This window comes from Mesoplodon densirostris, chromosome 20 (assembly GCF_025265405.1).
Source record: "Mesoplodon densirostris isolate mMesDen1 chromosome 20, mMesDen1 primary haplotype, whole genome shotgun sequence".
Taxonomy (NCBI): domain Eukaryota; kingdom Metazoa; phylum Chordata; class Mammalia; order Artiodactyla; family Ziphiidae; genus Mesoplodon; species Mesoplodon densirostris.
This window is the reverse complement of record NC_082680.1, coordinates 22,196,252-22,210,303: the sequence shown is the minus strand read 5'-3', so window position 1 is coordinate 22,210,303 and position 14,052 is coordinate 22,196,252. Positions and strand designations below refer to the sequence as shown.

General features: G+C 35.1%; 1 protein-coding gene across 1 annotated transcript in view; it reads right to left on the bottom strand.

Annotated features, from left to right (window-relative positions):
- TNKS (tankyrase) overlaps window positions 1-14,052 on the bottom strand; it is a 181,380-nt gene that overhangs the window by 155,514 nt on the left and 11,814 nt on the right. Inside the window, exon 2 of the mRNA XM_060085705.1 lies at window positions 1,368-1,592. Coding sequence (XP_059941688.1) covers window positions 1,368-1,592 — 225 coding nt within the window. The remainder of the gene's footprint in view (window positions 1-1,367; window positions 1,593-14,052) is intronic.

Here is a 14,052-nt window from a genome sequence, read left to right as displayed (position 1 = left end):
GACAGGATGAAAGTAGGGAAGTTGAAGGTCTAGAAGATTAGGTAAGAATACATGTCAAGTTCAATAATTGTTATCACTTAGTAACTTATCACAAGTAACTTAAGATGTTTAGTGGTCAGAGAATATGTGGTAAGTTCAAGCTTTCTGGGTTACTTTTATGCAATGACTTAGTCTAGGACATGGCTGTTTTAGTGAGAGACATTGGAGGAAATGGGTAAATCAAGTGAAAATGTAAGATGTCAAAGATCAAAAAGGATAGGGTGTCCAAAGGGTCACATCAATGGATGGTGAAGTGACAAAGGATAATGACAGAGAATGGGATAAAGAAGTTTTGTCAGGCAATGCAATAATTTGAGGAACACTAAAACATATATTTGAGGCTAGAAGAGATGGCTATGAAGAGGGAGAAAATCTTAATAATGGCACCACCTCTGTATCTTTAAAAATGACATATCTATTTGAGTTTTATCATAAAAATATCTGACTAAACAAATGGATGCCATTCAGGAAGACAACAATTATGTAAATCAACCTGCCACAGGCTAAACGAACATCCACCACCTTAAGTTTCAAGAAGGAGATGATACACGCAGGAGAAATTATGCTTGTTCTCTGGAAGCTTGTTTTAGAGTCAAAATGAGTTTATAAAATATAGCAAAATCTAAAAAAATATAGACTTAGATATATATAAAAGAGAAAGACATGCTGATTGAATACAATTTCATATAATCACAATACTTAAAATCGTTGAAAATTTCAATTTTGTTTGAAATTGCTTTTTCTCTAGACTATGGCACATGTTGAAAATATTAAGCCTTGAACTACTGTATTCAAACCACTCAGAGCTTTTCCAGTGCTAATAAAATAGCTGGTGTTCAATTTTAGTAACATAAAGAAAAAGGTTTTGCCTTAGTACTACATGACTTTCCTTGAATCAGCCTAAAACATCCAAATATGTCATCCAGTTCAGTAAGAACTTGTACTTTATAATGGTTCTCATTGATGCTAGGATGGAAAACTTGCAGTCTTTTAAAGAGACTGTACATTAACTAAATTTGATAACAGTAATCCATCAAAATTTAGTTCCACACCAGTGGACATTTGCCTCATATTTGGAGAGTTAATGTTGTGAAACTTGTTCTTAACCAACTTTAGATTTCCATCTCTCTACTTCCCCTTGGTGGAAAAGAATTGTTTCTAAGAATAAGAAGTAATAAAGCCTTCTTTATTTATTCTCTGGGAACACTATTTCTACTGCAATAAAAAACAAGGAAGAAGTTACCCTTCTTCCTCGTGTAAACCTTTATTTAAAACGTTACACCTGTCAGGCTGATCGTACAATTTAGATATCAACAAATCATACTTACCAATACATACATCGATCTTTCCTTTAATAGCAGCTTCATGCAGAGGGGTATAGTTCCAGTTATCCCTGGCATTTGGATCAGCTCCTTGGCACAGTAACAGACTCACAACCTCAGCATGGCCAAAAGAACAGGCATTGTGAAGCGGGATGAGACCGCCATCATCACGAGCATGGACATTAGCACCCATCTGTAGTAAGTGTTCTACCACATCCTTCCTTCCAAAACCTAAAACAGAAGAGGGAAAATATTTTATACAGTAAGTCAATTTTGTAAAAAGAACCATTAGGATTCCTTTAACAATATCAACAAATACAAACAACTGAAGTACTGTGTTCTATAGCAAAAAGGTAAAAAAAAAAAAAAAAAAAAAAAAAGTTGCCATTCAAATGGATTCTCTCATCTCACAGAACTTAGAACTAAGAAAGCTCTTCCCTTAATTTGCTCAGTTCCTTCAAAAAACACTTCTTCAACATCTATTATGTGCTGGGCAACTGTGCTAGCAATGTAAAATGAAGGAGGCAAGATTCCTGTACAAGGCATTCACTTTCCCCTCATGCGTCGCAAGACAAAATCATATGTATAGGGCTTCCCTGGTGGCACAGTGGTTGAGAGTCCGCCTGCCGATGCAGGAAACACGGGTTCGTGCCCCGGTCCGGGAAGATCCCACATGCCGCGGAGCGGCTGGGCCCGTGAGCCATGGCCGCTGAGCCTGCGCATCCAGAGCCTGTGCTCCGCAACGGGAGAGGCCACAACAGTGAGAGGCCCGCGTACCGAAAAAAAAAAAAAAAAAATCATATGTATAAAATCCATCTCTATGTTTTAATAAAGGTTATTTAAATACCAATGACAACCAAATCTAAGACAAGTCACAGCACTCAACATTACACTAGGGCAACTGGAGAAGAACATATGGAAACCAAAAATATGCAGGGATAGTTTGGTTACAAGATATTTGAAAAGGAAGAAATAAAGATAATGCCATAGTATCTATCTTGGGACTGGTGGCCAAACTAAATGAATGGGTAGTTAGGTGAAAGAATTCAAGCTTGGATTTACTGAGTTGGAGGAAATTTTATGACAAACAAGTGAGAATGCAGGCATTTGGAAATACAGAGCCAGAACACTGGTGAAAAGTATCACAATTTTCAGACAGAAAAATGGTGGGGGGTTGTCGGAAGAGTTAGAAAAAAATCTAAAGCACTGTAAGGACTAGGCAAGCACTGAGCAAGGTGAGAAAAACCAAGAAAACACACCATTATGGAAGTCAAAGGGCAACAACACTATGCAAAGTCCAGCATGATGAGCATTTAGTGAGATCAATGGAGAATGGAACAGTCATTTTGACAATTTTAAAGTCATTATAGTACTGTGATGAAATTACAAGCTACATTGCAATGGGTTGAAAAAAAAAAGGAAACTGCAAATATTAGCATTTTTATCTTTACCAGCTTAATACTTTCATTTATGATCCTTTCTTTCTTACTTTAAATTTAACTAGAACTTAACTGGCTAGGTATCACTACCTCCATGCTATTACTTACCATGCAATGTTGTTAGAAAATGACACCTTAAGTAAAACTGAAAAGCAATAAGGGTCCTATCTTCCTTTATTTTATGCATATATAAACTAAATAAATGAGAACTATGTGGAAAATAGAAGGAAAAAAAAAAAAAGGTTTCTTTCAACGTTATGTCCTCCACACTATCTTTAGAAATCCACTCATTCCAGGAAAGCAGGCGCTAAGAAAAAGTCTTCAAAGTAAAAGATATGTTTCCACAGATATTTATCAGAATTAGGTTTCCATAGAAAATATCCTTCAAATTAAGTTGAAAATTTTGGGTGAAAAGAAGTCAATTTCATATTAGTAACTGGAACACCAAAAGTATAGGGTACATGCTAATGTAACTATCACCATCTTGCTGGTTCTTTCATATCTGCTGAACTTTACAGATAATTACAGATACTACATTCTGTTTAATTCTCTGACTTCAGTGTGCTTCCTGCCTCTACTGTCACAGCCCTACTCTCCCACTGGGCCATAGGTGCTTTCTTTACCCATGAAGATTTAGAGATTTTCCTGCTTTATAGATCTGAGTAAAGCCTGAGTGCAAACACACCCTAATCAGTGCATTAACAGTGTTTGAGAACTAATTTCCTTTCTTCACTAATAAATAAAGATAAAACAAGATACTTCTTAACGTATCAATTGGCACTTTAAAAAATATACATTATAACTTTGAAGCAAAATAGTAAAGAGTGTGTTTACTTTTTACTAAAACTTTTAGATCTAACGTATAAACTAAAACAAAACAAAAATGCTTATCAGCAAGGAAGTGGTGAAATGGAACTGTGCTCACATACCGATAATGTGAATAAAAACTGGTATGACATTTTAGAAAAAAATGTAGCATTATCATGAATAGGCTTAAACAAATACACTCTCTGACTCAACAATACCTCTTTTCAAACTTTATCATTTAAAAAAAGATTCATATATGAACAAATATTTTGCATCGAGAATATTTATCATAACATATTAGAGTGATGTGGCCACAAGCTAAGGAATGCTGGCATCCACCAGGAATAGTCACGGAACAGATTCTCCTAGAGCCTGGTAGGGGGCACAGACCTGCCAACACCTAGATTTTGGTCCAGTGATACTGATTTTGGATTGACAGCCTCCAGAACTGTGACAGAAAAGAATTTCTTTTCAAGCCATAGAGTTTGTGGTGATTTGATACAGCAGCCACAGGAAACTTATACAGGTAGTTTAGATCAAATTATTCCTAAAGTCTGTTTTGTTTTAAAAGTGTTAGAATCATACAATTTGCTTTGTAAAGTGGAGGGAAAGTAAGGGATAAATATTTCCATGCAACAGTTTGGTTACCCCTATTGTATGTTTTTTCTTTCTTTTAAAATAGAAGTGAAGGAAATTAAATATTACAAATCCAAAGTTATCTATGGGAGGGAACAAATAGTATTATATTAACTTATTTTGCAGAGAACTATATTTTGCTGTGTTATTGTAAGTAATTTTATGTCCAACTTCTTTTGTAGGTACTTGTACACCATATTTAGCTACATCTAAACAAATTGGAAAATGGTGAGAATAAACATAAAGAGAGTCATCTTCAGAGTAGTTTTTGGAGTTCTATGCTCATTCCCTGAATCTTTGGTGTAAAGGAAATTCTTCATTTGGTGCTATGTTGGGGCCCATGAATCCTTATGAAGTGATCTTGTGGAGTCATGTGGAGGAATGTGAATGAATTTGGTCCCAGAGATAATTGTAGATAGAAGTCACACACCTGGATATGCCACTTTTAACAGTTTCACTAGAATTTTGTGTTATGATAGGAACTTGCAGGCACATTAATGTTGGTGTACAAATGTAACATGTATTTTCCCCTCCTTTTAGATTTACTTGTATGTGTAATACTGGGTCTAAAATTATTGTATTAAAACAGTATAAATTGAATGCTTACTAAAAAAAAATATTTATCATACATTATTTATAGAAAATCACGGAAATTAGATGCCCAATAATAAAGACTCTGTTAAGTGAATGATGAAGTGATGGTTTTTGATATAATACCATCCTGTATTAAAAGGATTCTAGAACACTGTGAATGTACTTAATGTCACTGAGTCATATACTTTAAAATGGCTAAAATGGTATTTTATTTTTAAATTGCTTAAAATAAACAAAATTTTAACATTTTTAAATTCATATATTTTACCACAATGAAAAATATCACCAAAAAAGGTATAGACTATACACACACACACACACACAACAGGATATTATAAAAAATTCAACAACATAGATTTTTTTTTAGATCAGTCTCTTAGATTAAAAATATATAAAACAAAATATAGGAGAAAAAATATATATATATTTGATACATAGATGGGCAGAAAAAGAGACTAAATCACTAAGTAGTAGAAGTGTGGAATTTTTTTCTTTTTGATTATCTGCTTTCTTAATTATTATATAAAAACATACTTTTGTATAAAATATATGTGGGTGTACACATATAAGTTTATAAGAGAAGGTGGACGTGAACAGTCAAAACCAGTAAAGATACATTTTATGTGGCAATTATGAAGTCAACTCTTCTAATTTGATTTTGTATTAAAATACATTATTAAATCAGAGGTTTTGTTATCTATGAAACAAATAAGTCCCCTATTTAAAGTACTGTAATTTAGAAAAACATACATAAAAAGTTTATCAAAACATATACTCTACCTGTACTGTTAAGTACAAATCATAATTGGTCATTCACCATTCTATCCATGTTGAATGCATATGCATTATTTTTCACACATAAGGAGAATTTATTACCTCTGATGGCTATATAAGGCCTTTGTTTCATAACCAAGGTTTGTAGTCATAATTATCTCTATAACTGATTTGTTTATTTGGGTCTAAAGAACCAAAGTAAAAATAATAATTAGGGTCAGTTCAAAGAACTACATAGAATTTGAAGTAACATACCAGTAACTAACTCAAAGAAACAGTCCCTAAGTGAAAGCATTACAGACATACTGCAGACAAGATTTTCAGCATCCCAGTTCATCAAGCTAGCGCACGTTTAAAAAAGTTGTCACAGCTTTTAAAAGGAATGTTGCTACATATATATGGTTCAGTATTATGAAGTACAAAAGGAAAAGCAATGAACTATCTCCCTCCGATCCAAAGGTTGTTAAAAATTAAGATGGAGTAATACTCTGATTTTTACCAACAAAACAGTATGTGCCATAACACTTCCAATCTGAGAGTTGTACAACAGGTATAATTTAGCTTTTACAGAAAAATTCTTTTTGCTGCAAGTACATGCCCTATTCTTGACAACAATAAAAATAACAATAATAATGGTAAGTAGCTAACATTTAGTAAGCTCTTATGTGTGTCAAGAAGTATGCCAAATGCTTGACAAGCATTAGCTCCTGTGATAACACCCTGTGAGAGATACCATTACCCTCATTTTACTGTTGAAGAATTCTTTCCCTCAGTCCTGATATGTGTGAACTGTACTTCCAAACACACATCTCAAATCTGCCTACTCCCCAGTGCCACCAGCTTGGTTTCAAGTTCCACAATCTCTTGTCTAGACTTCAGCACATAACCTTCTGTTTGTCTCTCTACTGTCACAGCTGCTGCCCGACAATTCATCCTTAACAGAGTAGACAGAGTGATCTCTTCAAGGCACAAATCAGATTAGGTCACTTCCCTACTTAAAATCCTGCAATGGATTCCAATAACGCACAAAATATTACTAAAATCTCCTTATGACCTAACAAGGCTCTATGTGAGCTGGCCACTCTCACCTCTCCCATCTCATTAAGATTTACTAACCCTGTCTTCCACTTTTTGTTCCCTGGATATGACAAACTTATTTCAGTCTAGAGGACTTTGCACTTGCTGTGTGCTCTGCCTGAAGACCTTGGACCCAGATCTTCACATGCCTAGCTCCTTCTGTCATCCAATTCTCAGCCAAAAAGTAACAACTAGGAGAGACTTTGACTGACTACTCAATTTCAATTCACCCGCGCACGCAAACACATTCTTCCGTCATTGTTTTCAACATGAGTTTGTTTGTTTGTTTGTTTGTTTTTTTGTGGTACGCGGGCCTCTCACTGTTGTGGCCTCTCCCGTTACAGAGCACAGGCTCCGGACACGCAGGCTCAGCGGCTATGGCTCACGGGCCTAGCCGCTCTGCAGCATGTGGGATCTTCCCGGACGGGGGCACGAACCCGTGTCCCCTGCATCAGCAGGTGGACTCTCAACCACTGTGCCACCAGGGAAGCCCCTCAACATGAGTTCTTTACATATTTTGGATATTAACCTCTTACCAGAAATATCATTTGCAAATATTTTCTTTCATTCAGTAGTTTGCCTTTTCATTTTGTTGATGGTTTCCTTTGCCATGAAGAGGCTTTTTAGTTTGATGTAGTCCCACTTGTTTATTTTTGCTTTTGTTGCTTTTGCTTTTGGTGGCAGAGTCAAAAAATCATCACCAAGACTTATGTAAAGGAGATTACCACCTATGTTTTCTTCCAGGAGTTTTATGGTTTCAGGTCTTACATTCAGGTCTTTAATCCATTTTGAGTTAATTTTTGTGTATGGTGTAAGACAGTGGTCCAGTTTCATTCTTTTCCATGTAGCTGTCCAATTTTCCCAATCTCATTTACTGAAGAGACTGTCCTTTCCTCACTGTATATTATTGGCTCCTGTAATAAATTAATTGACCATATATGCATGGGTTTGTTTCTGGGCTCTCTATTCTGTCCATTGATCTATGTGTCTGTTTTTATGCCAATATCACACTGTTTTCATTACTTTAGCTTTGTAATGTAGTTTGAAATCAGGGAGTGTGATGCCTTCAGCTTTGTTCTTGTTTCTCATGACTGCTTTGGCTATTTGGAGTCTTTTGTGTGATTCCATACAAATCTGAGACTTGTTTGTTGTATTTCTGTGAAAAATACCATTGGAATTTTTATAGGGGTTGCATGGAATCTATATATTGCTTTGAACAGTATAGACATTCTAACAACTTTAATTCTTTCAATCCATGAGCACAGAATACCTTTCCATTTATTTGTTTCCTTCAGTTTCTTTCATTAATGTCTTACAGTTTTCAATATACAGGTCTTTCACCTCCCTGGTTAAATTTATTCCTAGGTATTTTATTCTTTTTGATACAATTGTAAATCAGATTGTTTTCCCAATTTCTCTTTCTGATAGTTCATTATTAGTGCAAAGAAAGGCTACAGATTTTTATGTATTGATTTTATGCCCTGCAACTTTATTGAATTTTCTTATTCTAAAGCTTTTTGATGGAGCCCTTAGGATTTTCTATATATAATATGCCATCTTCAAATTGTGACAATTTTACTTCTTCCTTTTTAATTTGGATGACTTCTAGTTCTTTTTCTTGTCTAACTGCTCTGGCTAGGACTTCTAATGTTATGTTGAATAAAAGTGGCAAGAGCGGACATCCTTGTATTGTTCCTGATCTTAAAGGAAAAGCTTTCATCTTTTCACCATTGAGTATGACGTTAGCTGTGGGCTTGTCATATATGGCCTCTATTACGTTGAGTTATGTTCCCTCTATACCCACTTTGTTGACTGTTTATCATAAATGGATTTGAATTTTGTCAAATGCTTTTTCTAATTATCCCCTTTTCTTGCTGGCAAACAGAAATTCAATTTTGCTCAGGAATTGGACAGACCATATATGCTAAGAGAAGGCAATCCTTTCCCCAGTCCAGGGAGTGACTCCTGATTACTCTAATCCAGAAAGGTGATTTCATTCCTCTCTGTCAGTGACTGGCAATGAGACAGAAGGGAAAATCTAGAAACTTCTGAAAAGATTTTTCTCCCCATTAAGAGAAGGTGTATGAAGGAAGAGGGTCCCTGTCTCTTTTCTCCTTTCCTCTCTATTTTTAGAAAATTTCTCATAAAAGGTGGTGACATCTGAAGCCACTGAAACCATGATGAGAAGGTCAAGGGAATTATGAAAATAATGGCATAGATCCTTCCTATGCTCATAAGGTACTGGACCAACTCTTGAACTTCCTACCTCTAGACTTGTCAAGCAGGAAATAAATGTCCTTAGGCTTTAAGTTTCTGTTAGTTGAGTTCTGGAATATCTATAGCTGAATCCATGCAAATTGATACAAACATCTATTCATATATTTACTGACAATTCAAGTTTCATCTGTCAGCTATCAGACAGATATCTTGGCCCAATTTTTCATTTGTCTTTTTTTATTGTTTTGTAGGAGTTCTTTATATATTCTGAACACCAATCTTGTGTTGGTTATACGCATTATAAATATATTCTCTGTGTTTATGGCTTGTCTTTAAACGTTGTTTACATTGTGTTTGATTTCAGACAAGTTTTAAATTTAAACAATCTTTCCCTACATACATAGGAAGCATGGTTTGTGCTTCCTATGTGATCTTTAAAGTATCTTTCCTATTCACATACTTTCTTACATTTTCTTTGAGATTACTTTTATAATCTTGCTTCTCACATTTAGATCTTGTAAGTATGGTGTGAGTTAAAGATCTAATTTATTTTTTCCATATATTTTCTCTTCCATCAGTTTGTTTGTTCAATAGTTTAACTTCAAAATAAGCCTAGATATTGAGTAGGGCAATGTCAATCCACTCTGTTCCTCTTAAAAAATTATCTTGGCTATTACTGTTTTTTGATGTTCAATATAAATATCTTCAAGTTCCATGAAGAAGCCTGTTTGAAATTGGTTTTTTTTTAAGCTTACTGATTAGAATTAATTCTGGAAAGTTGAAAATTTTAAATACCGAGTCTTCTAATCCATATGTATGATATACCTCTCCTTCAATTGAGGTCTCTTATGTTCTTCTATTTTGTGTTTTTCTCCATTAATACCCTATGCATATCTGTCAAGGACTATTGGGTATTTTAAGGTTTTCATTGCTTTGGGGATGGAAGGGGCAGTGGTGCATTAGGAAAGGTCAGTAAAACCAGATCATGCAGAACCTCTGAGTCATAAGTAACAGAGTCTGAATTTCAGCAGGGCAAGCAAGTAGCAATAAAAAGTACACACTGATGAACTGTTCTTCCCCAACCAAACTAAGTAATAGGAACCTCTTTTGTAAATTTCAGCACATTCTTTCTCCTAAGCAGTAGGAGAAACAATTACATTATTTCACATATTCAAAGAAATTTTAAAATATACTATGTGGAAAGCATCGTGCTGGCACTGGAGGAAAACCTAAATTCATTACACATTACCTAAACCCAATATACGTAACAAGTTTCTTATTCTAATGTTAGAGCTTCAATTAAAACCACTCAAAAACGTTTCAATATCAAATGTAAGGTCACTGGTATCTATTCACTAGGTCTGAGTTTATAGACAGTAATTTGCTTCAGTTGTGTTCAGCATTTTAAACTGCCTAAACTTAAAGCTTCAAAGGAACAACCTTGAGCAATATTAAATCTTGTAAATAACAACAATGCATTCTAAAATTTAATAAAAGGAGAAAAACCTAAAGTGTTTGGAGTATTAAAAAGTGATGTTTTGGCACTTCCCTGGTGGCGCAGTGGTTGAGAGTCCGCCTGCCGATGCAGGGGACGTGGGTTCGTGCCCCGGTCCGGTAAGATCCCACGTGCCGAGGGGCAGCTGGGCCTGTGAGCCATGGCCGCTGGGCCTGCGCGTCCAGAGCCTGTGCTCCGCAACGGGAGAGGCCACAACAGTGAGAGGCCCGCGTACCACAAAAAAAAAAAAAAAAAAAAAAAAAGTGATGTTTTTATTTATAGTAGCAAAGTCATAGCTTAAAGACTCTTTCGACCTAATTGGACTATCAGCAAAGCCACAAGCACTATATATCATTTGAACTGCTAAATTCATCGACTTACGCTTATAAAACCAATGAAAAAATTTATACTGCATCTCTCACATATACTTATTCATAATTTTTTTCCTTAAGTGCAAAAAAATTATACTCAAAAGACACTCAAAGTAACAATAAAATAAGTTTGAGACTGTCTAGAAAAATAACTCATGAACTTTATATATATATAATATCTATTTTCCTGACAGAAGAAATAACAGAAAGTAAGTTGGGGAAGATAAAAAGGTACTTGGTGACAGATGAGACGTGTTCACTGTTCTCTCAAAAAACATTAGGAAAAACTTGAACCTAAAATATCAGAATAACCTGGTTACTTTCTTAAGCATACTAATCCACCTCCATCCCCATAAAAACATTAAAAAAAAAAACCTTAACAATGACAATAAAATTACTTTCAATGAAACAAATTTCAGCCAAGACACATTTATGCAATAGCTGTAAGGTTCCTAAAGTAACTTTTCTTTCCCAGCTAACAAAGTCATCATTCACCAATTTAATACCAGTAGTTCTAGATATCCGTGAGCATCTCTAGAGGTCCATTAAACACAGTAACTTATAATTGTACTGAATTAAAAATTAATAAATGATGCTGGAAAACTGGACAGCTACATGCCAAAGAATCAAACTGAACTACTTTCTCACACTATATACAAAAATAAATTCAAAATTGATTAAACACTTAAATGTAAGACCTGACACCATAAAGCTGCTAGAAGAAAACACAGGCAGTACGCTCTCTGACATCAGTCTTAGCGATAGGGATGTGTCTCCTCAGGGAAGAGAAACAGAAGCAAAAGTAAACAAATGAGACTACATCAGACTATAAATTTTTGCACAATGAAGGGAACTATCAACAAAATGAAAAGGCCATCTACTGAATGGGAGAAGATATTTGCAAATGATGTATCTGATAAGGGGTTAATATCTAAAATATACAAAAAACTCATACAACTCAACATTAAAAAAACAAACAACCCAATTTTAAAAATGGGCAGAGGACCTGAACAGACATTTTTCCAAAGAAGACATACAGATGGCCAAGAAACACATTAAAAGTTGTTCAACATCCCTATTCATCAGGAAAATGCAAATCAAAACCACTATGAGCTATTACCTCACACCTGTTGGAATGGCTATTATCAAAAAGACAACAAATAACAAGTGTTAGTGAGGATGTGGAGAAAAGGGAACTGTTGTGTAGTGTTGGTAGGAATGTAAACTGGTGTAGCCAATATGGAAAACAGTATGGAGGTTCCTCAAAAATACTACCATATGATCCAGCAATTCCACTTCTGGGTATTTTTCTGAAGAAAACAAAAACACTAAATCAAAAAGATATATGCACCACTATGTTCATTGCAGCATATTCACAATAGCCAAGACATGGAAGCAACCTAAGTGTCCATCAACAGATGAATGGATAAAGAAGGTATTATACACACACACACACACACACACACACACACAGAGAGAGGAATATTACTGTGCCATAAGAAAAGAAGAAAATCTTGCCATTTGTGACATGGATGGATGTAGAAAGTATTATGCTAAGTGAAATAAGTCAGACAGAGAAAGACAAATATCGCTATAATTTCACTTACATGTAATGTAAAAAGCAAAACAAATGAACAAATATAACAAAACAGAAACAGAGTCACAGATACAGAGAACAAACAGGTGGTTGCCAGAGGAGAAGGGAGTTGGGGGATGAGGGAAATTAAGAGATACAAATTTCCAGGTACAAAATAAATGAATCATAGGGATGAAATGTACAGCATAGGGAATACAGTCAATAACAATGTAATATCTTTGTATAGTGACAAATGATAACTGATTATTTTGTAATGTATAGAAATATCGAATCACTATGTTGTGTACAAGGATCTAATATAATGTCATGGGTCAATTGTATTTAAAAAGTAAACAAGGACTTCCCTGATGGCACAGTGGTTAAGAATCCGCCTGCCAATGCAGGGGACGCGGGTTTGAGCCCTGGTCCAGGAAGATCCCATTGCCACTGAGCAACTAATAAGCCCGTGCTCCACAACTACTGAAGCCCGCGCACCTAGAGCCAGTGCTCCGCAACAAGAGAAGCCACAGCAATGAGAAGCCCGCACACAGCAATGAAGAGCAGCCCCCTCTCGCGGCAACTAGAGAAAGCCCGTGCGCAGCACGAAGATCCAACACAGCCAAAAACAAACAAACAAACAAATAAATTTAAATAAATAACTATTTTAAAAAGTAAACAAACTCATAGTAAAAGAGATCAGATTTGTGGTTATCAGAGACGGTGGGGGGTGGCAGGAGGGGGAGCTGGATGAAAATCGTCAAAAGGTACAAGTTCTAATTATAAGATAAATAAGTACTAGGGATGTAATGTACAACAGGACAAACGGAATTAACACTGCTCTATGTTATATATGAAGAGAGTAAATCCTAAGCATTCTCATCCAAGGAAAAAATATTTGTTTCTTTTTCTTTTATTTTTTATCTATATGAGATGACAGATATTCACTAAACTTATTGTGGTACTCATTTCATGATGTTCGTAAATCAATCATTATGCTGTACATCTGAAACTATACAGTGCTATATGTCAATTATATCTCAATAAAACTGGAAGAAAAATAATCTGAATCACACCTGTATCTTGGCTGATGTGCAGGAGGCAGCCTCAAAATTAGGAGTACCTAGCAGAGCAGAGCCCTCTCAACATGATGGGTAATTCTATTAACTTTTTTGTACAGGCCTATCTTCTAGTCTTTTAAAGTTTTCAGTTTTACTACTTTTATGAAGGAAATTATATGCCACAGTATTATGCTCTAAGCTGGTAGTTGGGGAAAGTCTTGAAAGTCTTGTGATATATTCTTTAAAATGTCAAAGGTTTTCTATACACTGGGTTAAATTTATGCAGTCCAATATACACAGAACTGTAGGTACCTAATAATAGATTTCTGCTTACTTTATAAGAAATGTTCTATGACAAAGAAACATGCATTTTCTACTTAACATTAGTCATAATTGCTTCTTCTTCTAACTCTATTAGCCTTGAAATAAAGAACTATTTTACACTTCATTAGATCAGAAGTCATGGTTAAGACTTATAAGAGAGTATATTCCCTGTTATTTCTAAAATAAGTTTAGAAAACAAACTACAAAATGACTTCTATAAAGCAATGAAGTTGCATATATTTTTCATTTGTCAAAGGTGGACTCTGACCAATTAATTTTTCCATTTTATAGAACCTGATTTAGAAAGGAAGATATTTATACTC